The 26,654-nt window shown below is 31.7% G+C and overlaps 3 protein-coding genes and 1 pseudogene across 14 annotated transcripts; 2 read left to right on the top strand and 2 right to left on the bottom strand.

Annotated features, from left to right (window-relative positions):
* Positions 1–6,672: 6,672 nt before the first annotated feature.
* On the bottom strand, positions 6,673–10,726 carry LOC8278557 (protein RTF1 homolog). 12 transcript variants are annotated; one of them, XR_001535223.3, is made up of 5 exons: positions 10,402–10,678; positions 7,833–9,920; positions 7,494–7,715; positions 7,151–7,379; positions 6,673–7,014 (listed from the first exon to the last, which is right to left on the bottom strand). XR_001535223.3 is itself a non-coding variant. In XM_015719137.3 (3 exons), exon 2 carries the CDS (start codon positions 9,846–9,848, stop codon positions 7,866–7,868), a length of 1,983 nt encoding a protein of 660 aa, XP_015574623.1. In that variant the 5' UTR covers positions 9,849–9,920; positions 10,402–10,678; the 3' UTR covers positions 6,673–7,014; positions 7,833–7,865. The 12 variants fall into 12 exon arrangements, 1 of the variants encoding a protein (XP_015574623.1); XR_007215848.1 differs by having other exon boundaries at positions 7,151–7,715; positions 10,608–10,726; XR_007215850.1 differs by having other exon boundaries at positions 7,151–7,715; positions 10,589–10,724.
* Positions 10,727–12,933: 2,207 nt separating this feature from the next.
* LOC8278558 lies at positions 12,934–14,806 on the top strand (annotated as a pseudogene).
* Positions 14,807–15,358: 552 nt separating this feature from the next.
* Positions 15,359–17,004, top strand: LOC8279471 (bifunctional epoxide hydrolase 2). Its single transcript, XM_002518984.4, has 5 exons — positions 15,359–15,632; positions 15,720–15,934; positions 16,016–16,183; positions 16,261–16,496; positions 16,619–17,004. The coding sequence occupies exons 1-5, from the start codon at positions 15,563–15,565 to the stop codon at positions 16,863–16,865; spliced, it is 936 nt and encodes a 311-aa protein (XP_002519030.1). The 5' UTR covers positions 15,359–15,562; the 3' UTR covers positions 16,866–17,004.
* Positions 17,005–17,239: 235 nt separating this feature from the next.
* LOC8279472 (wings apart-like protein 2) lies at positions 17,240–23,792 on the bottom strand. Its single transcript, XM_015719149.2, has 13 exons — positions 23,026–23,792; positions 22,443–22,542; positions 21,931–22,270; positions 21,155–21,267; positions 20,503–20,631; positions 20,283–20,376; positions 20,088–20,198; positions 19,375–19,994; positions 19,045–19,304; positions 18,309–18,459; positions 17,997–18,094; positions 17,835–17,916; positions 17,240–17,581 (listed from the first exon to the last, which is right to left on the bottom strand). The coding sequence occupies exons 1-13, from the start codon at positions 23,562–23,564 to the stop codon at positions 17,498–17,500; spliced, it is 2,721 nt and encodes a 906-aa protein (XP_015574635.1). The 5' UTR covers positions 23,565–23,792; the 3' UTR covers positions 17,240–17,497.
* Between the last annotated feature and the right edge of the window lie 2,862 nt (positions 23,793–26,654).

Genomic DNA, 26,654 nt, shown 5'->3' with positions numbered 1-26,654 from the left:
AGATTTTAAACTGTAGTATATAGTTGGGGAAAGTAGATAATTTTGACAGTTGGCTATTATATTTAATTTACTGAAATGATAGAAAGGTTTATGTAAATCAATTATTGGGTAATTTAGGCAATGAAGTATTTGACAAAAAAGAATTAGAAGATAAACACAAGCAATGAAGTCATACATAATCTGGACAAAGTTGTTTGTCAGAACATTTGCTTTTGACCTTTGCATTAATGATTATACAAAAGGTATTAGCAATCACATGTTACGCCACTTGTATAAATTGTACTTTATACTAATTTACTAACTCGAGATTGGATAGCAATTATCTTTGAATAATGATAGCTGAGGTAAGCTAAAATTAATTAGTTGAAAGATGAGATCATGCATCTGCCTCACTCTCTAATATAATATACAGTGGTTTTCTTTTTATATTAATATTTTTTTTGTGAATTAAAAATTAAGATGTGTATATATTAATTATTCATAATAGAATCCTCCCTAATTTATATTTTTGAGAAAATATAAAAGCATATACAGAGAAGGAAAAGGAGTAGGTTGTAGCAACTTGAATGATTTTTAAAACATACTTTTATTCTCAATCATATGACTAATTTGTAATCTGCAGTTTTTATTTTCTACTAATAATATTTACAACTCTTAATATATCAATTAACTATTAAATTATCAATTACTAAATACATGAACTAAAGAGAAGTTTAATATATATATATTTATATTTCTAAATTTTATTTATTTAGTCAATTTAATATTTTAATCTTTAATTTAATTTAATTGACATTTAAATTTATTTTTTAGATATTTTAGTATTTTTTTTATATTCAATAATGTCTATATGTATTAAAAAATAAAATTTAAATTTTTATTAGATTAAATTAAAAATTAAAATATAAAATAAACTTGTGGATACAAGTGAAGAATATAAATGTGTATTCAGCCAGAAAAAAGAAATATATATATGAGAAGTAGGATGACAGGCAGTTAATGCTCTCATCTTAAATTAGTTCCCTTCAGTAATTAAGGAAGGTCATGTCCTACTTCTGAGCCAACCAAGCCAAAATTTAATAGGACGAATATTCTTTAAGTAATTATTTTATTAATTTTCAAATTGCTTACTATATCTTCTTTTTATTCTTTTTGACATTAATTTATGTCCCTGTCAGTATTGAGGTTGAAGATTGGCATGTCGCCATACCATTTCCCTACCATGTTTTCCCATTTCACTTTTTTTTTAAAATGAAAAGTTTTTTATTAAAAATAATTTATAATAAACAAATAAATATGACAACGTGTAAGAAATACATACTAATTTTTTTATAAAGATAATTTTTTTTTTAAATTTCATTAATTGTATTGACAGAACAATTAGATATAACATTTTATCTATATTTGACGCATTGGCAAGAAACACATTTTATTTAATAGCTATACTGAGTCACAGCTCGACTTTATTATTATTTGATGAGTCTTTAAAAGAGTCTCATCTTTTGAATATCATAATCAAACTCATCCTAACTTCTATATAAAAGACAAATAAACTCTCATAAAAAACAAACAAACAAACTTCTATAAAGAGATACAAAACGAAATACTTATAATATTTAACCAACGAAATTAACAAACAACTAATCAAAAATAAACTTTTAACTAAATAAACTCATCTTTATTGTTGAAAGGCCTTGATTTATTTTTGAATGTTAAAACTTTAACAGTCATGTGATCTTCTTCTATATATTTTTTATTTATCATCTGTTTATTAAAAATTTACTACTAAAGTTTGCAATCAAAATCATTAAATTTTGACCAATTCATACAGATAAGATAAAATATGATTTGATTATTTTATTGTGATTGTAAAAAATTATTACGGAAAAGTTAGCTACCGTTGACAGCAAAAAAAGAAACGGTCGACGGCAGCAAAAAGAAAAAAAAAAAAAAAACTCTTGCGGTTAGTTTTTTTTTTGGACTTCTCCTTATGAAGAAAACTTATGCCCTTCCAATTAAATATATAAATCAGAAGAAAAAATCTAAATAATTAGTTTAAAATTAATTCTCTATCACTTATAAAATCTTAAATTCTTAATTGAATATTGCAAAATTATGCAACAAAAGATTTGGATTAAACACTGGCAATTTCATTCCAAAACCATAATTAATTGAAATATCAAACAATATTATAGCCCAGGTTTTCGTTAGTTGCTTCTTCAAATCAAATTTAATTTCTTTCTTTTTGAGAAAAAAAAAAAAAGAAAATTCAAAACTCATTTTGTTAAAGGAGAAGAAATCAAAAGTTGGAGTAGCTCTTTTCATCTGACCAATCTTTGTCGACAAAGACAATAAGTGTGCAACTATGGCAATGGTTTGTCCAGATTCTAGCCCTTCAAGATCTACGATATCATTAGTTTATCCTAAAAATAAAATCTATTTTCAATTTCTAAGAAATTAATAATTTTGAATAAGCTTGGAATTTAATAATAAACATAATAATCAAATAATAATTTTATACTTAATGTGTATTTTTTAGTACTCGCAAGTGTACAAATCGTTCATATAGTAAGGCTAAATTCACCACGAGGTCGATCTCTCAAAAAATTATGAGACCACTTATTATAAAGACTAATTATCAACACAAAATAATAAAAGTAAATTTAAACACTCTAAATCAGTATTTTGAAAGAATGAAATTCATAAAATAAAGTAACTAAACAATAAATAAATATGTAATGCAATGCAAATGCAAATGCTTATGATCTAAAACTATATGCTAAAATAGTATTTAGTCTAGATATTTACTTAGTAATCTCTTTGTTTTACTTTAAGCCTAGATCTAATGAATGAGACGATGATGTGTCTTTTTTCATAAGTCACTCAAGCTAATGATGCAACCAGGGTTTCTTATACCAATATAGATTAAAGTAAAGATGATGTTTCTAAAACTTTTAAACCTAAAGATTTTCATAACAATTACTATTGCTAAATTAATATGATGGTTAACTAACAATAATAACTGAAACTAATAAAGATATAAAGGTAAAGAAATCATTCATTAAATAAATAAATAACAATGTTTATACAAAAATAGAAAGACTAAACTAAACACTTATGAAAACTAGCCTAACATATTTAACCCAATGATCATGGTATTAAATAGAAAGACATAAAACAATAAAATAAAAAGCTCCCTCAAGATCCAGAGTTTCTTCAAGTAGGAAGAAGATTGGTCCTCAGTCTCCATTTCTTGAAAAGCTCCTTAGATCCTCAAAAAACAATAAAAACTAAAACTAAAGTGTTTATGAAAAACTGTAGAGAATTATGAAAAGAATAATGGTGGCAGGTGTATAGAGCAGGTAGGAGAAAACTCCCCTTCTTCCTTCCCTTCTCTTCTTCCTCTCTTTTTGGGGTTTTGCAGAGATTTATATAGAGGAGAGTCCTCCTCTAAATAAATCTCTCTAGAGATTAGTATACTAATATAAGTCTATCTAATAGATAAGACTTTAAGTATCTTAATCTCCACCAAATATTATATCATAAATAACTCTTAATATAAATCCTAATAATTATATAAAATGACTAAAATATCCCTTGTGCCTTATAATTAGCAGTCCATGCGTCTTAATCTTGGACCTTGACACGAATATGTCCTGTTAAGCTTCTTTTAGCTCCATATTTTCTTCCTTTTGCTAATATTCTGAAAATAGACAATTAAGCTTAAATGAGGCAAAAACACATATTTTCACCATTTTATATATAAAAATATATCATTAAAGCTTTAAAATACCCTTAAATATCTATACATAATTTGGACCGATCAATACTTCTGTATAATTTTTATTTTATTCTATCAATTTTATTCAAAATAGTTAGAGACTTTATTTTTGTGGGTGGAAAAATGCTAGATAGTTAGCTTTTGTTTGTTTACGTATATATATATTTCTAGAAAAATAAAATATTTTCCAGTATTTAACTACAACACTAATAACCAGTTGAAAAAACCTACGTCAAATTACATGTATCAAGATAATTGGTAAAAATGATAAGTTTATTTAGCATTTTCATGCATCGAAGAAATATTCGGTTCGTTCAGGATACTTTACATGGCAAGCTTCCTTTTCATCTTTGAATAGGATTGACCTGAATCACCAATATACTATTCGATAGAAACATCTTTGGAAAGTGAAACTTCCAAGTAAATTAAAGATATTTCTATGAAAAATCTTTTCTAATGCTCTTCATGTTGGTCATCTGCTTTTCAATTGATTAGGATATTCTCAAAGTTGTTATAATTGTGGTATGATCGAAACCCTAGAGCATGTTTTCTTCCATTGTGCCTTAGCACAACAGGTTTGGTATCAGCTATAGGATTGATATCAATGGGGTTGATCTCTAGCATTTGGGACAATATCAAAGTAGATCTTCAGAACTTTCAAATTGATGATAACTCATATGGTTTTCATTCTCTGTGCTTATAGAAGGCTCAAAAAATAATTTAGTTTTTAATAAGACTCAAGGCACAACTAATGCCATTGTTAGAGTTGCCAATAATGACTTTTATGAATTCCAAAATGTGTGGATGGAAGAAGGAACTAGGATCCCATCTGTGTCGCGGCCAATCATGGCTACTACAATCAATGTTGATGAAGGTTTTGTTAAAGTCAATTTTGATCTTTGTTTTTCTCGCTCGTAACATGCAAGGAGATTTATTAGGATCAGGTTGCAAGTTCTTTATTGGTCTTAGCCAGCTCTTCATTCTTAAAGCCATGGCTTTAAAGAGAAAGTATGGTATGGGCTAGGAGTTTAGGTTGGAATCAACTGATTTTGGAAGGTGAAGAAGCTCCTATCCCTGCTTCTGTGCAAGCCATCTTTGTGACATTTATGATTTAGCTTCTAGTTTTCAATCCTTTTCGTTTTTTTTACTCCTCGTCAGTTTAATGCTATGACTCAACCTAGCTCAATCTGTATTTGCTATTTAATATTTCAAGTAATATTATTATCTCGGTTATAAATAAAAAGATTAATTTATGACATTGCAAATTTGAATATAATAATTAAATTCTTTCAAGTGATTAGAAAATATATAAATTTATAATTGAAAGATAATTGATTGATACCCGTTAAAATCACGTAAATTTATAACTAATTTATATTCTTCCACAAAAACATAATGGCCATAGAAAATAGTGAAAGCTAATTTTATATTTTTTTTTTATTAAATGAAAAAAAGAGAGTAAAAGTACTTATACTTGAGATAATAAAAAAATCCAATGAAAATGATGAAGTATAAGAGTAGGTCGTACTAAAAAGAGAAACGAATGCGAAAATTGTATTGAAGAGAATTTGTAAGATTTATTCTTTTTATTTGTCTTTATATTTATAAGTGAAAAATTTCTCATATTCAAAATGGGAAGTTATTTTCCTGTATTTTGAAATGATTTCTTTTTACTAATAATTTATTTTTTCTTACTGCCCCAAATATTGAAAAAAAATATATATTTATTTTTCGAAAAACAGAGCCCTAATGTGAAAAGAAAAACAAGTAGTTAAAAACGACACAGCTTACACTTTTACGACGGCGAATTAAAAACTTTATAATGGAACGATTAAAAGTCTTACATAATGAAAAACCAAAGACGTAATTGTAAATTTTCAAGCAAAGACAATCAAACTGTTGATATGTTCAAACCTGGGACAGAAAACATGATCTACTGTTAAGAAAAAACAAAAAAAAGCAAAAAGCATATTTGAGCCCTTGGACTTTAAATATTTTTGGCTATAGGCTCCTCAAGTTAAAAACGGTGTATTTAGGCTCTCTAACTTTGTAATATGATTTATTTATGCCCGTAACTAAATAGACGTTTGAGCATGTTTGGCACCTGCTTCTCAAGTCGCGTGAATTGTATTTCAATAGAATACGAATTTCAACAGATAAATAATAAAAAGAAATTCTCACATTTCTCTTTTTTTTTTTTTTTATATATTTTCAAAATAGAAAAAAAAAAAAACAATGAAAGATGAAAATCAACAAAAAAAAAAATTATAAATTTAGTGATAATTGAGATGATCAAGTGTAATCTAGAAAAACTAGGAATTATAAAACAAATGTTGATGCTGAAATTAATAGTGGTAGAGGAAGAGGAGGTAGTTGTTGTGTTGTTGAAAAGATTGAAATTCTTAAAATGAAGGTGGAGTGATGGTTGTAACATGATGGTAATAAGATTGCTTGCTTTTTACTAGTAAATTTAAAATAAATAATTTCTCAACTTATATTCTCTCCAGAGCAATCTGATATAATTTTCACTTTCAATCTTCTTCTCCAAAAAAAAACTCACACCCTTTCTCACATTCAACTCTAAAACCCAAATGCCTATTTTATAACTATTTCTCTTTTTATTTTCTATTCTTATTGTTTTCCAAATAACGAAAAATATCATTCAGATAATATACTTAGCAGCGTTAAGTTTAAAAAATATTATTATATTAAAATATTAAGATAGAAAGCTAAATCTTTAAATAAAAAGCATGAGAGGCTTAATTAAAAAAAAAAAAACAAATAAAACTGACAGCCAATTGTGCTTTTTGCCTTGAGAAAACAAGAATAGAAAGCATCATTTAAAGCATAAAAGATAAAGGAGGCGGGAGACCCCATCTGATACTCTCAAATGAAATGAATGTTTCACGTGAATTTATTATTATTGTTTTTGAATCAGAAAGTACATTTCTATAGTGTGTAGCTAATATACATTTTTATTAAGGTAAGAAAAGTAATGATTGCACATAATATAAAATAGCTAATACAAAAATTCTCAATATATCTTCCTCCCAACAAATAACTACCAAAATTTCTTATTATCATCATCGGAATGAGTGACAATCGAACTGGGTCTTCATTGCTGTTGCTTTCTCAATTTACTGGCTCATTCGCGAGCGCAATAGCGTGTTGGCTGAAATGGCTTTGGCTGCCCATAGGCTTTTATTCGATAATCTCTCCCGCCTAACATTTGCCTGAAAACAGAAGATGAGGCATTTTTCATTTTCTACAATGAATATTCACGAACATGCATTGTATAGGTTACTTGACGTTCTTTAAATGCAAAATTTATGAGGAGAAGAAAAAAAAAAAAGGGTTTACAATTCCTACATGCTGTATAAGATTCAGTTTGACAAGTTTACTTTGTTGCAAATTTTTGGGTTTTTAATCCAGCATGTATAGAGGGTCTCTAGACTCTCCTCCAAGCCAAAAGGGAAGGCTCCGTCCCACCGAAATGGTGGCTTTAGCCCTGTGGGTATATGGGTGGGTTTGGATCATGAAGTCCACAAGTGTTGTGAATGAACCTTAGTAATTAACGTCTCCTCCCCGCTCACCATTACTGATGTATCTCGATTGTCAAAAGAAAAGAAGGTAAGAATCTAGTAAATACGAAGGAAAGGTACTTGGCTTTTGAGGGATAAAAAGAAACTAAAATCCGAAGGAGCCAACTGACCATGCAAACAACACAGAATTCCTGAGTATGCTCCGACCTTTGCTCAATAGCAAAATAGTTCTAAGTGAAAACCTTAATCTCAGGAGAATAATTGTCCTTGTAATAATTAAGAAAATCTGCACAACACTTCAAACAGTAGAGTTCATCCTGCTCTCTTAACACGATCATTCTCAAAATCTTGCATTCACATAACAACTGAAACAAAGCCAGAAAGACAAACACCTGTACCCATATTAATAAAATATAAGAGAAGTTTCTTCTTTAGCAATAACCAAGCAATAAGCTCTGAACTAACAAATGTATTGCTTTACTTGAAGGATGTAAAAAGTGAGTTGTTACCGGGAATGGAATTGATTGGTGCACAATCAAATTTCAGAGAAGTCCTCTTCTTCTCTTGTAGTCACTAACTGTCAAAGTCAGGACATGCCTCTTCTCATCATTCTCAGAGACCCGGCATCCAATAGTTGCTTCTATCCGTTGTTTTCTTGCCATGAATCCTGCCTGAGCTCCCTGTGCTCCACCAAATTTCTGAAGTGCAGTCAATGAGATTGGAAGCTCAAAGTTATGCAGTGTATTTGACTCCGTGCCTTGATCTACAGGAGCAGCTGTATCAACCAACTTCCCTGCATCAGCTGCTGCTTCCAAGGCAGCTGCTGTAGCAGCCATGCCAGCCTCAGCTGACACTCCTGCTGCTGACTCAGTTTTATTTGCAACAGCTACTGTACCACTGGCCTCATTATTTGTTGCAGCAGCTGCATCTCCCCCAGCAGGCTTTGACACGTAGTAATTCCTTGACCTAGTCCATCTCCTTGAAAATGGATCGTACCCAGCCTCCCCTGCTTTCAGACTTGTGTTCACAGGTTTCAACTCTGATGCATTTCTGAAATTCTCAGCCCTATTCTTCCTATTCATTTCTGCCAATCTAATAGCCTTCGCATCTTTTCCTTGAGTTTGTCGAGACGCCTCCAGTTCCTGAATCCTAGCCCGAATCCTCTCCACCTCTGCATCATCTTGCTTACTTTGTGCCACTTCCAATTCCCTCCTCAGCCGGTCCTTCTCAGCCGCAACATTTAGTGGCCTTGATGAGGCAGATTTCTTTTCTTGCAACATCTGCTTCACAGTGGCTGCTGAATAAACAAATGTATTTGACTTTCTTATGGCCTCCTTCTTTTCCAGAATATCCTGTTTGGTTGGCATCCGGCCGCCACTACGCTCCACCTCCCTGACCCACTGTTTATACTCATCCTCTGTTGGTGCAGAGTCTGAAATCATAGCCATTTGCCACCTGGCAGCAGAGCTTTCATTACCCCAAATAACATTCAGATATTTATATGTTGTTTTGTTCTCCAGTTTGTATGGGCGGTCAGGGTCTGCCGCATCAACATTCCGAACCAAACAGAGCCTGTAGATTGGTCCAGACTTGGACCTCCCAATGCCAACCCTAACAAAGCAACCCACAATCAACTCTTCAAACCATGGCTCCATAAACCATTTAGCAAGTTTTGACCTCCGGATTGTAATTTCCCTTATATCGTCAAAAGTCGGACCTTGAGACCCAGGCTCGCCATCATCATCACTGTCTGCCATTCCACCATCACCCGTTGATCCTTCATCTTCACTATGAGACCTACTTTCGCTCTCACTACTAGAGCTACTCAAGCTTGCAGAAGTGAAGCGTTTTCGCTTGATCGGAGAAAAGCCCCGGCTTCCAGAACCTCTTCTAGATGCATCCCTCAACTTGCGGTGAGCCTCTGGATCCTGCTGCTTTAAACGTCTAGCTTTCAATTCATTTAGCGCATCATCTTTAGCAGCTGCCCTGTCTGCAGATCTAGCTGATGTGCGCACACCACGAGATGATGGAAGTGGGGGAGTCTCTTTCCTGGAGCGGGTTGTCCTCTCACTTTCCCGTTTGGATCTAATTCTCTCGGTTAAATTCTTATCACCCTTTTTGTCAGCTCGTTCAGATAAAATCATCTCCCTTTCAAGTTCACTCATTTGAGCAAGCTTCCTCCGATCATCCTCATTCTTATAAAGATCCTCACCAACATCTGATCCATCACTGCTATCACCCTCACGATCAGAATTCCCATCATCATAGTCACCTTCATCCTGGCTACCTTGATCATCATCTCTTTCAGTAGGGTCCAGTCTTTTCTTCAATGGGACTTGAGATCCAGATGGCTTCCTGCTTGAATAGCCGCGGTCATCATCGGAATCATCATCTCTAGAGTCACTTCCACCATCAGAATATGAACCCTCACGCCGCCTCCTAGATGGTGGAAGCGCATTCCTGTTTCTTCCTGATGTACCAGTTCTTCCTGCTGCCTCCAGTAGCAAATTTTCCAAGTCCGCCATGCTTCACGTGACTTGCTCGCGTTGCACAACCAGCTGAATAAACCCTCCAAGTGTTAAAATCTAGTAGTTCACCTGTCAAGAATGCATATATCACACGCGTATAAAATACACAGTAATATATTAAGAATTAATTTTTAGCTAAGATTTTGCTGTTGCATTCAATGATTTGTCTGTTTCCAACCATTAAGTTCCTAATTGAGCTCAACTTTGTAATCGTTGAATCTGTCCTACTTGTGAAGCTCCTACTTGTAAAGTCAAGTAGTTTTGAAACACCACAACCTCATAACTTAGAAATGCAAGTGAATACTTAATATTGCAAATGTGAACAATTCTAGCTGTTCAAGCACTGAACAGAACCACTAATTAGCTTAATCACACTGAATCTCTAAAATATTTTGTGAAAAGTAACCAAACCCTAAATTACGAAAAAACCTAAACAACGACTGATGGAAAACAATAATCTGTAGCTTTTCTTAAGAAAAATAAAATAAAAAATCTAACTCTTGCAGATTTTAAAATTAAAAAAAAAAAAAACGCAAGGCCGTATCTATACCTAACTCTTGCTTCGCGCGCTTTAAATTTGGAATTTTCCAAGATTTGCAACAGCTACGCCATTTAAAATCGCGATTTGTGGATAGAGAGAAAACGAGAAGGAGAAACTGATGAATGGGATAATTATGGAAGCTTTGATAAATTTGAATTATTAGTACAAATTATTGAGGGTGTATAAGCAGCGGTACCCGGCGAGTCGGCGATTACCTTTGACAGATCTGCCCGGCTTTTTTTTCCCCTCCTCTGACGTTGAAGAAGAATCTGGACTAATGGCTATGTTTTAGGATGGGCTTTGTCTGTTCATTCGGTTTTATGTTTGTTGGCCCATTTGCTCTCTATTGTTTGGGAAAAAGAAAATTATAATTTTCTTTTGAAAAAATCAAAAAAATACTTATGTTATTTGATAAAAAATATAATGTAATTTTTTTTATTTTTAATGTGTGAAAATATCGAAAATATGATCTTTTAACTTTTTAAATATGATATTAATTATTTTTGATTGTTTTTTGATAAATAACCAAAAAACAATAAAAAAATTAAAACACAACTGAAATACAATAATACTGTATTTTTAAAAAATAATATTTTTTTAAAAATTTATACAATAAAAATAATATTTTTATTAATTTTAAATTTTTTTAAAAAAATAATTTGAATTTTCGTCTTTTTGTTTTTTGGAAAAGGTTAAGCGCTCTAGCATTATGTTATAGAAATAAAAATAATTTTCTTTCTTTTATTATAGAATTAGACTCTACCATTTTTGTAAATAAATATTTCCTTAATAAATTGCGATTAAGATTTATGTTGAAATATTAGAATTGGAAAGAACACAACTAAATTTGGAAATTTTTTTGTGTGTTTTAAAAGTTTTCAAAATTATTGAGCAGCTTTTTGGAGTAACAGATTTGAGGTGTCCATGTATTACATGTAAATATTTATCAGAATTTACCAACTCAATCCCAAAACAAATACTACTCAATTAAGCCTGCCATCGTTGCTGCTGACAGCCAACTTCGAAGCACATCCCCATCCTTTGTTAAGAACCGACGGCCGCCTTGAGTTATATCTTACCTTTGGATTCTTTGTCCGAAACAAAGAGCAAATTTGGTAAATGTTTGTCTAGTTTGAATAGGAAGTGGGCTGCCCATATATTCGCAAGAGACAACCCTTGTTAATGAGCAGATTTGTCTGAACTCTATCTATAGCCTGACATGAGTGGCTGCTTGATGTTTTGTCATATGTAACCGGTTATGCTTGCCTATTTCATCTTCTCTCAAAAAAGAATTAAAATAATTGCTTTTAAAAACTTGGATTTCACCAATAGACAATGAATTGCAAAAGGAATTCAGTCTAATTTACAAGTTTAGTGATTTATTTAGCTTTATCCTTGTTCTACATAATTTGCTAATTTTATCCCCTCTAGATTTATATCTATATCTAATAGATAAGTGATATATTCTTATTGATTTTTAATAATTAGATATTTATCAATTATTTAAATTTAATATTAAAATATAAAATAATTATATTTATCTTTTTTTATTTAAATAAGAATTATTTAATTAATTAGTAATATACTTATTTAAACTTGTACTTTATTATTCTACAACTATCCTTTTTTTATATTATAAAAAAAAAGAGCAAGTAAACTAGACAATAAAAAAAAAAAGCAACTATCCTATTTAACATAAGTGACTCTAAATCTGTTTTTTCCTTAAGAATAAAGTAATAAAATATTGTATTAATATATTTTATTTATAAATTAGACAATAAAAGTAAGTAATTAAAAAATTAAAATAAGCATATCTCTTATATATATATATACATACTCTCTTTATAATAATACATTTCTACGTAGTGATAAAAAATTATAGTTTCAATTTAGACTAATTATAAATAAAAATAATTTTTCTATTGTAATAAATTATAAATTTTTTGTATTTCTCTATATATTAATATTTATATATATAACTCTATAAAATATATATTATTTTATTATATTGTAGTATTTTTTATCTTATCAGTCTTTTTTGTATAATATAATAAAATATTAATATATTTAATTTCTAATTTATATCATTTTATCTATAAAATTAAATATTAAGTTTAAATAAAAAAATTTATTTAATACTAAATGTATATTATAAATAAATTTTAGTAGATATATAAAATTCAAACTTATTAAATATAATAATAAAGTCAAAATGCAAACTTCAATAAAGTTGATGCATTAAATCAATGAAAATGACACACTTATGCTGTAGTCTCAATCAAATGTTAACAAGGTTCACTATTTTTTACTAATTTATTTATAAAATTTGTAATTAGTTTTTTTTCATAAATTCTAATTAATAATAAAGTAACACAAATAAATGAAAATAAATATTTTATATTTTAATATTAAATCAGTAATATATATTTTATCATTTAAATATATGGATAAATACATATATCAAGATTACATGAAAAAAGTTTGTTTTATTTTTAAACCATAACTATTTGTATATAAGTTTGGTTTCTACAATATATGTAAGTGGGCATAAACAAAAAATTTCCAAAAGAAATGGCAGTTTTTTGTCAGACTAGTTTTCAATCTTTGAAATTACAAATTTAAAAAAGAAAAAAAGAATTGTTCTTGGTAATGCTATATAAGACGATCAATAAGCCAGTTTTGGACAAATAACTTGAACAGAAGTGAGCAACATTTTCTCACTCAGAAACCTCAGAAAACAAAAATGGACCAGATTCAGCACAAGCTCATTCAGGCACGAGGATTGAACTACCACGTTGCAGAGATCGGAACAGGTGAGTAACTATCCGATACACTTATCCTTACCTTTCGTCTCGTACTCATATACACTGATGGTTAATTAACAGACAGGTAGTAAAGTGGTTGTCTTTCTACACGGATTTCCTGAAATATGGTGATCGTGGCGCCACCAGATGATTGCTTTTGCCAAAGCAGGTTTTCGCGCTATTGCACCTGATTTTAGAGGCTATGGACTTGCCGACCAGCCAACGGAACCGGAGAAGACCACGTTTGCTGACATGATCGATGACCTTGTTGGTATCCTAGATGCTCTCGAAATTGCTAAGGTAGTCTTTCACATGTTCTGTTTTGATCTTGAGGTCAATGTAGGAGAAAAAAAAAAAGGGAGTTGACTTTTGAATTTAGAGCAGTTAAATTCTTTTTTGCCAAAAAGAAAGTGAAAAATAACGGCTTGATATGACTGCTGTGGTCATCTCTATAACTGTAGTGTTCTTAATTTAAAGAGGGAAAGAAAAAAAAAAATTAAAAAGGTTTAAGGCTTGACGTTTAAATTATAGTCGCAATTTACTGATACTTTCTTCGTTTTTGCTATTCTTGAATGAGGATAGGTTGTTCTTGTTGGAAAAGATTTTGGAGCCAGGTCTGCCTGCATCTTGCCTCTGCTGCATCCAGATAGGGTGTTGGGAGTTGTAACAATAGGGATACCATTCGTACCACCAGGCCCCGCTCCATACCACAAGTATCTTCCAGAAGGCTTTTATATAAACAGATGGATAGTACGTGCATTTGGATTTCTTGCTTTTTAAGCATTCGATAATGGATAAAGAATCGAAGTTAGGTTTCTGAAATTTTGACTGCTGATGTGAAGGTACCTGGGCGAGCAGAAGCTGAGTTTGGTCGGTTTGATGCAAAAACAGTGGTGAGAAGTGTTTACATTCTATTCTCAGGAAGTGAATTACCAATAGCTGCTGAAAATCAGGAAGTCATGGATTTGGTAGATCCATCTACTCCCCTTCCCTCTTGGTTTTTTGAGGAAGATCTTGCAGCATATGGAGCACTGTATGAGAAATCTAGTTTTCGAACTGCATTGCAGGTTCCATATAGGTAATGAAGCTCTCGAGCTGCTTGCAAGTTCTATATTAGTTATTCATCAGTTCCTTCTACGTTTCACTCGTCACTCATTAATATCTGCTAAAAGTAAAGTGTTGGTTTTATTTGGCTATCCTTGTTTGATTTCATTTGCTGGTCACAGGTCAACTGATGAAGAGTTCAGCATATCCAGAAGTTAAACTTAAAGCTACATCGCTGCTTATCATGGGCTCCAGAGATTATATACTCAAATTTCCAGGGATGGAAGACTATACAAAAAGTGGAGCTGTCAAAGAGTTTGTTCCTGATCTGGAGATTGTGTATTTGACTGAAGGAACACATTTTGTTCAGGAGCAGTCACCTGATGAGGTGAACCAGCTCATTTTGACTTTCCTTAATGCCCGGATATGTTCATGATCCTTTACAATGAAGTATGTCGATGATTTGAATAGTGTTGAGTTAATTCCAATTACAGTGATGGAATTCCAGGAATAATAGAGTTAATATAGTGGTAGTATTACCAATAAACTGTGTTATTTTTGCTTCATTATGGCATGTACGTTTCAAATAATTAAGCAAAAAAGAAAAATGCACAAGGATTTTATAATTCCTTTGGAATTCCACATGCGCTGTCTTGACTACATTATGTATTAGTATTGAAAGAGATGATTGTTTGGGAATCTAACAAATGGTTCAAGGGGATGTTGATGACATGATACCTACTGTCTTGACTTTGCAAGCGCAACTGTCCAAGAGAAACTGGAAACTTCTGTTCCCAAAACGTAAATCTGAATGCTCCGGGTCCATGTTGAAGTTGCACTGAAAGGCAAATATGGCCTCCATTGGTTTGTGGATTGAGCAATTGGCACAATTTTACTAATAGGCGAAAGCATAGGTGTTGCAGTTTCAGTTGCTGTTAATGCATTAATCATCATTATTTGGACTGATAAACACTTGAAAGGGCACACTATTAAATCAAGAAGAACCATTAAGCGGCATTAATTATTTGTTTCTGAGCTCAGGCCCAGGCCACAACGAAAATATATTTTCTTTTAAATTTTCTAGTTCTGACATTTAATCAAACTAAAATACGATACATAAAACCCCACTTGTGATTACCATCTGACGTTTACAGAAAAAGAACAATTGCGGAGATGCTCCACTATAGGTAGTTTTAAACAGACTAGAAATGAACTATTCTTCGTAGTATATCACTGGATCATTTATTGTGATATACAAATATAGAAAGAAAAAAGAAGAAGCAAATAATAAGTCAAACTCTGAAGTCTCTCTTTTCAGCTAAATGGATCAGATGCAACACAACTTTGTTAGCATAAGAGGAGTGAAGCTTCACGTTGCTGAGATTGGATCTGGTTTGAATTAGCTGTTGATTTTAGTTCTCACATAATTGCTTCATTCATGTTTCAACAGTAAAAGAATCATCTCTTTTTCATTTGCAGGCTCTTTAGCAGTTGTCTTCATACATGGGTTTCCAGAAATATGGTATTCATGGAGACATCAAATGATTGCTATTGCAAACGCTGGATACCGAGCAATTGCACCTGATTTAAGAGGCTATGGATTGTCTGAGCCACATCCACAGCCTGAAAAGGCTTCCTTCAATGATTTTGTGGAGGACACTGTAGCTATCCTTGATTATTACCAGATCCAAAAGGTAGTGTGTGCGTGTGTTTCTAGGAAATCTTCAGCATTTTATCTTCAGATCACAATACTGTGCAAAGGTTAATGATTACAGGCATTTTTGGTTGGAAAAGACTTTGGTTCATGGCCTGTTTATCTGCTCTCCCTTTTCTACCCAAGTAGAATTTCTGGAGTTGTGTCATTAGGAGTGCCATTCTTTGTTCCTAGGCCCCGGCGATACAAGGAACTTCTTCCTGAAGGTTTCTACATCTCTAGGTGGAAGGTATTTTACTATTCGATTCTGCTAGTGTCTTGATGAATCTTTAATCGTCTCTGAATCCTTCGTATTTTCAATCATAGGAACCTGGAAGAGCAGAGGCTGACTTTAGCAGATTTGACGTGAGAACTGTATGGAGGAATATTTACATACTCTTCTCAAGAAATGAAATTCCTATAGCAGAGAAAGATAAAGAGATCATGGATTTGGTGGATCCATCCACTCCTCTACCCCAATGGTTGAGCAATGAGGATATTGCCATCTATGCAACTTCATATGAAAAATCTGGATTTGATTCTCCAATGCAAGTCCCTTACAAGTAAGGATTTCTAAAAAAAATAAAATTCCTTTTTGTTCTTAAAAATTAAAGCAACGTTACCTTAATATGATGTTGATGGGTGGATACAACTAATATCTAATTTATCTGCATTGTTATGGTAGAGGGTTGCCGGAGGAATTCACAATGACTGATCCCAAGGTTCAGGTCCCAGTGCTGCTAATAATGGGTGAGAAAGATTATTTCCTTAAATTTCCAGGGATTGAGCACTACATAACAAGTGGAGAAGTAAAGAATTATGTTTCGGATTTGGAGATAGAAAGCTTGCCGGATGGTACCCATTTTATCCAAGAGCAATTCCCAGATCAGGTGAATCAACTAATGGTTAGCTTCTTAGAGAAACATGCTTGATCTGGTCCTTGTCCAGTCGCAAAAATAATGATAAAATGTAATAATAATGAATCCATGTCCTTGTAAGCAGAAAGATCTTAGGAGGATATTATTTGGCACTCAAAAGTTTGCAATCTATTAGATTATGTTTAAATCCATGCATTTGAATTTAAAATGTTTTTTTATTCTTTTTTACTGTATTATTTCCAATCCCGCCGGTATAGATTTGTTTCAAATCATCATTAATACAGAAAGGGAGTGCAGAATCCCTGAATTCATGCGAATTCCTCAAGTTCAGAAATATACTATGAGTATGCAATCTGTAACTCATGCTTCAAACGCAAATCAGAAGGGCTATCTGCAAACATAAAAAGAGAATGCGGGAAGGAAGAAGATTACAGAAAGCAGATTACATTGATAATGCACAAAGCAATATAATCTGATTCTACTATGATTTTCGTATACAAGCATCTTGGCCTGCACCATACAAAAAGAATACAGTAAAAAAGAATCACAAAGGTCAATCCGAGTAAATTGCGTCCATGCAGTCAGTTCTGATAGGTGTGCTGCAGCAATCTAATGGCATTGTGTACAGTAGTAGTTCATCTGAGAGGAAGGCAAGAAGCTGTACAAAATTTGTTTTTATTGAGCTTTCATGGAATTCTACATGATTCGATTACTTCACTGACAGCTTTATGAGTCTCCGGCGAAATCATATTTAAGGTCAAATGAAATGCCTGAAGAAAGAAACATTATTAATTTTGTTAAACCAATATATGAAACCAAGATTCTTATTCAAAGCCCACACGAGTACATTATGCCAAATTAATTGACTGATATTATTGTCTAACCAAAATTGGATTTTTATATGGTCCCAATGTTCTTTCCAAAAATATTTCTCAAAGGCCCAACACAAAGAATTGCATGCATTCTAACTATACTTTGCGCTTTAATATACTGAAGAAGATGAAATCAAAAACAAATGCATACCACAAATCTCTCCAAGACAGGAACTAGAACGGTGAGGCTGTGATTTGGAAGGCAATCGGCGATAGAATCCCGTATGCTCTTACTGTCATGGAACCATAGAAACAATGAGCTGAAGAACAAACTTTAGTAATTAAAAACCAGGGAGGGGAAAAGGTAGTGAACCTTTCTGTTGAAAGGAAGGCAAGCAGGAGTGCTGCATAAGCTTCTACAATCATTTTCTCAGCTTCTTTCTCTCCTTGAAGCACAGCTGCCTCGTCATTCTGAAAAAAATATCATGCATATTTCAGATGCTAATTACAATCTGATTTTTCAAGCTGAGCACAGCAGTAGTAAGCAGTTTAATTATCAATATTGATGTTCTATTTGTTCTCCATACGCATTGGAAATTAAGAAAAATAGTAATATACACACATGCATACATTTCCAAATATACAAATAAACCAGCAAAATGAAATATTCCGTGGTACTACTCACCCATGCCACTATGTTTCCCTCTCCAGATGCATCACCTGCTCCTTGGTTAGCTAGAAAGATAGAGCACAGTAGTGGAATTACATCCCTGTCACTCTCTTCCTCTAATCCTTCTGAGCTTGATACTGAGACAGTTGTTGCTGCAAGCCTTGACCTGCAGTCAACCTCACTATGAGTTTCAATGAAAAATAAATACAAAATTAGCCTGTAAAAGCAGAATTCCTAATTGCCATTATTCATCACAAACTGTGGATCTGAAAAGATTGCTGGTGCGAATAGCTGTCTTTCATGGTCTGACCCCCCAATAAACTAACTAGGAAACGTCATACTCAAAATTGAGGAACATCCAGAAAATTGGACAAGGCATTCCAAATAAAATCTTCAAAAAATTGGATAAAAATTAAGATTCTAAGGTATATGAAATGTAAGAGTAGGTTTTCAAAATTGGTATTGGGTTTTCAAAATTGGTATTGCATATACAAATGCAGTTGCAATAATTTTCTAGAAGATGGTATAGCTTTCTTGCATAAGGCTATAATGTAGAAGTATAGCATTCAAATTTTAAGGAAATGATAATATATTGAGGTAAGCATGAAAGAGGTAAGAACACAAATCAAGAGTCACAAGCAAAAAACTTGAAGCAAAAAGAAAGACACATTAAGCATCAGCCAAACATTTCAGTTGATTCAAGCAAGAATAGAGGCAGATGCATGCAAAACCATTTATGAATAAGTTTAACCTGTTATGCCCATCCTTCTCAACCAAGTTCACAAGTAGACCCAATATAGCAACAAGGAAATCCAACTCTTGATCAGTGAGATGATTATCATTCTGACTTTCCATGCTTGTAGTGTCCCCTTTGGTCTCACTGAAGCAAGACAAAGATGAGCTGAATGAAGGGAAGTGGCCAGCAATCAAAGAACACATCTTCTCTAGTCCTCCACAAGCAGCAATTTGTTTACAACCAATAGGGTTGTCATTTGTTAAGTTCATTAGAACCTGCCAAGAAGATACATTAGCAAAAATTGCCAAATGAAATGTGAAAAGACACAGAGGATCAGAACAATACCTTGACAGCAGTAAGAAGACAATCTGCCATGAGGCTGAAATGTTCCTCCTCAGAAGCATTGGAACAAGAATTTTTCTGTGAAGGATGACATTCCACATTTCTTGCTTTTTGTTCAGAATTTTCGCTATTATTTGATTCTTCTTGGCTCATTGGCCTGTATTGACACCCATCTTCAAGTGCCCTTGAGGTTACAGCACAATTTTGAGATCTAGATTTTGTCTGTTTTCCCGATAGTAAGTCCCACTTTGAAGGCTGAAACTCATCTTCATCAAATGCATAAGGATCCAGGCTATCCTCTAAAAGGTCGTACTTGGTACTTTTTGTACAATTAGTTCTCTCCGGAAGCCCAAATTTCGTCCTCAACCCATTACTAGTTGAAGGTGTTCCACTATTAGTGCTCCTTCTTGTCCCACTACATGAGCTGGACGTGGAAGAATGGATTCTCATCCTCACTTGGCAAGCATCATTCATTATTGTAGCAGTAGTATCAGAACTGGAAGAAGGAAAACTAAACTGGGAAATGGATTTCTGAGATTTATTAAAGCTTTTCTCAGAGGAGGTCCTCTCAGAACCACATAAACTTGTCGAAGAACTGATGTAAATGATCTCATTTCTATCTACTGCAAATTTAATTAAAGGGAAAATCATCAGAGACTAGAGAGAGAATCAGGAGGAGGCAAAAACATTGCAGAGATATTATGACAATCAAGTACCTCTGTCATCTGCAACTAAAGCCAAATCAGAAGTGTGATAACTGCCATCAGAAAGACTGCAATACTTCCCATCATCAGAGGCTGTAGCAGAACTTTTAAGCAGATAACAGCCTAATAAAAAATGCAATCAGTCAGCAAACCACATTAAACTCTCGCTAGATCCATAAAGACACAAAAGCAGGGAAGGAAAATTACCTGATAGAATCTTGATAACACTTATGATAAGTTTTGTAAAAGGAAGTTGGTGTTGATAAGAATCAAAATTTCCTTTCATTTGAAGCAAATGGCTCTATAAGAAAGGGAAAGGTGAACTAAGAATAGTATTTCAGCACCAGATGGCAGTTTAACTTCTATCAACCGAAGTAGGAAGAATGAAAAGAGTTAATTAACAAGGCTAAATTACATTTAGATCTACCTGATTATCTTTACTTAGGAATGTAGCATTTTCCATGATTTTCAAACATTTCAAAAGAAGTACCAGGCTCTGCAGGCGTGAATCATTTCTTGCATCCGTCATGGTAGATGGACCATGTCCTGTCCAACTCTGCAAAAAAAATTGCATGTTTAAAGTCTTCTTCTCCAAACAAGGACATCACAGCAATTAAAATTTCCATAATTAAATGGTAAAAGGAGGACACAAAATAGATTATTATACAATACAATAGCTCAATTCAGTAACATAAAAGATTATGACTTGACAAGATAGAGGAAATAGGAGAAAGAGATTAGTATTGGTGTTATATATCTAATAGTAGAAGCAGAGGGAACGAAGTAGCAGTGCAATTTGAAGTTTATAAGATATGAGAGGGGTACAGTAACATGCTTCAGCACCTCCTCTGCTGATGCATATATTGTGGATGGCAGATTCTCCCATCCCCGCCCTACTAGCTTGCAGACAAATAGGTAGTGTGAGAACTGGGAAAGAAAATGTTACTCTGCCTCTTCACTTTCGCATCCAAGATATTTCTATTTGTGCTATAATATACTACATGTGTGCGTGTATACATATACATGTATGTATGTATTTGTAAACAATAATAAGAATAAATAAACATACAAGTTCACACCTCCATAGTAGAATGACAATGCACAGCAACCTCAAAGATGGCATCAAGTCCTCCCAGCTCCCGTAACTTCTCCTTAAAGTTTCCCCCTGTCTTCCTTACCATGCCAGATGTATCTAAACAATGCAGGCCACACCGTCAAAAAATGTACAATCAGCAAAATACAGAAAGAGAGGAAATCTGTGTTTGTACACGCATCCTCCCGCTTTTCATGAATGCGACATCCATATATATATAGCAATCCATCATTTATCCAAGCTATGAACTGGTGCTGCTGCTTGCAGCACCAAGTCTAGTCCAATATAAACTGGATTAATCCCCGCCGCTGCACCAGCAATTACTAGCATCTAAAACTAACTGCTCAGCATGTCATGCATCACCAGTACATACACTACAAAGAACTGAGAGTGGAAGGGGAAGGATGACAAAGAAGCAATAACACATCCAATGCAAATGAAATTAGTTGAGAAAAAAGTAAGAAAAACCTATGGGCAGTCAAAGCAAAATAAGTAAAGAGAGTAGTGAATGAAGTTTGAAGTTTGAGCCGCTACTGTTAGATAATATAACTCGGTTTCTATGGACAATACTTTGAAAAATTACAAAATAAAATAATGAAAATGGTCTAGCTAATAAAAAACACCTTATATTCATCTCATAATTGAATTACTCAAACAACTCCAAATTTATCATTGCAATATATATATATATATATATATATATACGGAGGTAAAAAAGATATTGTCTTGTGCATATAGCAGAAAGAGTTCAAGATAGAATACCTTCAAAAGAAATCTTAGATAAGCAAGCTTTCTCCATGGTCAACAAAGCAATCCATTTGGGGCTCAGTTCTGGCCTTTCCATTCCACTATCATCCCCACAGCATGACTTTATATCCTTGCAACTAACAAGAATTTCCTGAACTTTGGCAACAATGGAAGCAGAACTGGAATCTACCAATTTAGTTGTGTCCCTTAAAATGTCTGAATCTTTGCGGAATGCCAAAAGCTTACTGCCAATATTTGGAGCTTTGCCTTCAGAAGCAGTAGAAACGATTGGTTTCAACAATTTAATTAGAAAACGAATGCAACTGGGTGACTCCAAAAGGTGATCATCTTGACCCTGACATGGTGACATTTAACTTTTTCAGAACCTCTAGTTTCAGGAACAACATCGCAAAAATAACTTACATGTTCGGTTATGCATAAATGATTGAAGAAAACCAATAAAAAAGCCTTTGGATCCAATCTTAAGCTTTTGCCAGATTTATGATTAACAAAGCAAAACAACTCACATCACCAGTCAAAACATAAAAAAGAGTTGCAGCAGCTAGATTGCTGGATGAGTCATCAAAGTTGAGACCCAAAATAGCATCAATGATTGTCTTTGCCAACCTGAAAGCAGGAAACTTCAGAAGTTTAAGGTACTAATTAAAAATTTCAGCAAACCAAGAATAAGAGAGATACACATATGAATCTCAAAAAAGCAAGTAGACTATTATAGAGTTACAAATTTAAATACAGTCCACCAAATCAATTCAAAAATCACATACACCAAGAAGTACATCCAAACTGCTTCAATAACCTAAGCTTGTGCTTCAAAAATTAAAATCAAGAAATCCTTCTCCAATATCTACAGCTATTCCAAAATGCAAATGCACCCCAACCCATATCTAAGATCTTGAAAGTTTCAATACCGAAAACCCATCCATTAAAACCACATACCTTGAGCCTTCACGAAATCTTTCAAAACACAATGCACCCTAACCCACATCCATGTTGCAAATTTTAAGTACGGCAAACTAAATCGCAAAAAAGCTAACGAAAACTAATCAAACCAATCAAGAAAATTCAAAAAATTCAGTTAAACCCACGTACCCTTGAGCTCTTAAAAGCCGTCTCTGCTGCACAGTACCACAAATCGACAAAAGAGACAGCAAGCTAGCCCTCCTAATCCTAACAGGCTGACCTTTCTTTAACCCATCAAGTGCAAAATTAACCTCATCAACATGTTCCATCATCTCTCCAAACTCTTGTGCCTCCATTAGAGTAGAAGTCACCGGAACCAAAGACCTAGAATTAGAAGTATTATTATGATTTTTATTATTCTTGCTATTCGGTTTCTCGAGCTTCCTATTTCTTGGTTTCTTGGATTTCCTAGGAATGGCACCGTTTGCAAAATCATTTTCTTGTGATGAATTATTGATATTGTAGGGATCGTGATTTAAAGAAGGCCAAAGAGAGGATGATTCTTGAGAAGAGAAAGGTAAACTATACAAATCTTGAGATGGGTTTCCCTGAGAGAGAGAAAAAGAGTCCCTAAATGAATTGTCAGGAACGGCGTCGTCTTCTTCTATTGAATCGGAGTATGTTCTTGTTAGGCTTCGATTTCGGCGACCGTAAGTCCTAACTATCATTTTTTTTTTCTTTTGATTTTTGGCTATCTTCAAGAGAATGGGTTTGAATTTGGCATTTAAGTGGAAAAAATAAAAGAAGGGTCTTTTGGGAAGATGAAAGTTTTGAATTCTTTAGAGAGAGATTTGAAGATGGTGAGCTGAAAAAGAGCAGGAGGGGTTTAGGACAAATTGCAAAACAGAGGAACAATGAAGGAGGTCGTTTGCTGGTTAAGTGGGTGATATTTTCTGTTTGGATATGCGGTCCGGTTTTGGATCCGGGTTTTTGTTTTTGGGTTAATTACACAAAAGTCCTCAAGTTTGAAATAGATAGCATTTTAACTCCTTTTATTTCAAAAATACTTTTTATTTTACTAAAAAAATCAATCACGATACCTAAAAGTTGCATAATAAAACGATAAGCACCGATCTGTCCTTCTTATCTTTTTACCATTGACTGAGAAATCAGTTGGCGATGGACTTTCTATTTTGCTTAGGTAAATGTTATTTTCACAAGCATAGATTACTAAGGTCGGAACTTCTTATTTATGTTGTGAAAATAGACCTATTTTTGGCTTAGCTTATTTTACTTTTCTTGTATTTATATATAATTTTCTATTTGTTAGATAAATTTTTGCTTATTCTTAGATTTATTTTCTAAATAGTTCAATTTCTTCATGTATGGTCTACTTATTTTTAAAAAGTTATTATTTGAATCAAGAAGTATCAGTGTATTTTCATTGAAAAAGTAACTCAAATCTATTTTATTAACTAAACTTTTATCTTTTAAATGATATTAAAATAATTTTTTAGTATAATCATCCATTCGTGAATTTGAAATACTTTGTCTTGTCTAATGTTGACTTAAAAAATATATTTGTATCACTTTCAATTGTAGAGTTGAATATCTTTTATCTATAGAATCTCTACGTCAAAATGTTTATAACATTTTTTCCTACTATTGATATTTTCTTGTTTTAGTCAATTTTTTATCTTTCTTCTTTTTTTGAGTTTTGTGTAGTTTTTATATAATTTATCTTATGATTGTAATAATAAACTTAAAAATCTTAGTGTATTAATGTATAATATTTATCCAAAAGGCAGTTCAATATAAATTTTTTCTTTGTGAAATTAACTAAACGTCTTTAAACTTGCTTGTTTTAGAAATTCAGGTTTATTTAATTGTATTTTAATAAAATATAGATGATAATATATTTTAATTTTAGTCAATTCTAACCGGCTCGGTCTGCTAGTTGTAGATTTAATAAAGTATTGAAAGAAATTTCATTATAAAAAATAAAATCCATCATGAAACATACAAAGTATTAATTTTTATGAATGCATTTGTAAATGATTATAAATTTTTTAACAATTTGAGAATATTTATTTTGTATTTTAACTAACAAATTATTATAATTACAATATAAATATGAAATAATTTGTTAAAATATTGTCATTAAATAGTAAATAACTTATATTTTAACAAAAATCCTTTTAATTCTTAAAGACACTCATAATGATATTATATCCTAATAACAATTATGTGAATTTAATTGATATTTTAATAAATAATTATTACTATGTAATAAAATTAATTATTTATATCCTTTCCTTAATCTATTCAATTTGTATATTATAATTCGAATTAATTTTATGAAAATTACTCTTTATCTTAATTGAATTTTTATAATTCGTTTTAAATTTATATTTTAATAATAAATAGTTAATTTTCTAATCAGATAATGGTCATCTTCATCAAATTAGCATATTAATTATATTTTAAATATTGATTTATGTAAATATATTAATAAATTATTTAAATAACTCATCTTATAAGAATATTTAATAATTATATCATACAAGCTTCTTAATAATTTTTTTTGCTCTCTCTTATACACACCCATGTATATGTTGAATGGATAGTATAATCTTTAGGTATTAAAATTGAAACTCTTAAACTAATAGCGATTTCAGTATATTTTTTTATAAAATCAAAAATTAATTTATTAAATTTAAAATTTATATCTTTAATATTCGACAGCAATAAAATAATATCACCACCGATATATTAAAAAACTTTTTATCATTTACTTTTGGATAAACTAAATGCGATTATGCTTTAAATAGATTAGTAGATACAATTGATAGCTTTCGATCTATCTATATATGAAAGCAATGTTTTGACATTATTTTTTCTATTTTACATCATATGTTATATAATTTCTAAATTAATTTTTAATTCTTAGAGAATTAATTTATTTTTTTATATTTTCTACTATTTTAAATAGTATTATTTACAAATTATAACACCTAATTATAATACTTAATTATCTCATAATCCTCTACCATTTGGAATTCTTCTACATAACTTTCACTTTAGATATTGTATACAACATATAACATCTTAATTATGTTGTAGTCCTTTTTTTCTTAAAATTATTCTTTATAATTTTAAATTTTAATCATATATTATTTTTGGCATTTTTATTTTCTCTTTAATTATCATATTTATACTCATATGCATCCTTCACCACTCTTTTCATTTTATCTTACATATATTCCATCAGAATTATCTCGACATAGTTTAGTTTTAAGTAAAAGACCTAATAATAGAATCCAATTTTTTATATTAATAAAAAATATATATTTTTAATGTATAATTAAAAAATTAATTTCTAAAATAGATTTATGTAATTTAAAAAACTTAAAATAAAATATTTTTACTTTCATACATGTATAGTAAACGAACATCATTAAATTACATACTTAAAAATATAAAATACTAAATCAATCAAAAATATTTAAGTAATAAATGAAATAATAAAATATTAAATCAAACCATATAAAATAATTTAAGTTAGTTTTGTATTTTTAAAATATTTAGTTATTCGGTTTTATGAGACAATCATAATTATTTAAATTTATAAAAGTCATGAATAAAACAAAGGAGAAAATTAAAAAGTATAAACTACAAATAAATATTAAATAAGAGAAAAAAATTAGAGAGTGATTCTAGCATTTTTAAAATTAATAAGCAGTTAGATAAGTTAAAAGATTATAGTTTATTGCTTGTGTTTAGGATTATATTTTTATAATATTTATAATTATAAATTT

The sequence above is a fragment of the Ricinus communis genome, chromosome 5 (assembly GCF_019578655.1).
Source record: "Ricinus communis isolate WT05 ecotype wild-type chromosome 5, ASM1957865v1, whole genome shotgun sequence".
In the NCBI taxonomy this organism is placed as follows: Eukaryota; Viridiplantae; Streptophyta; class Magnoliopsida; order Malpighiales; family Euphorbiaceae; genus Ricinus; species Ricinus communis.
This window is presented reverse-complemented; position numbering and strand designations above follow the sequence as displayed.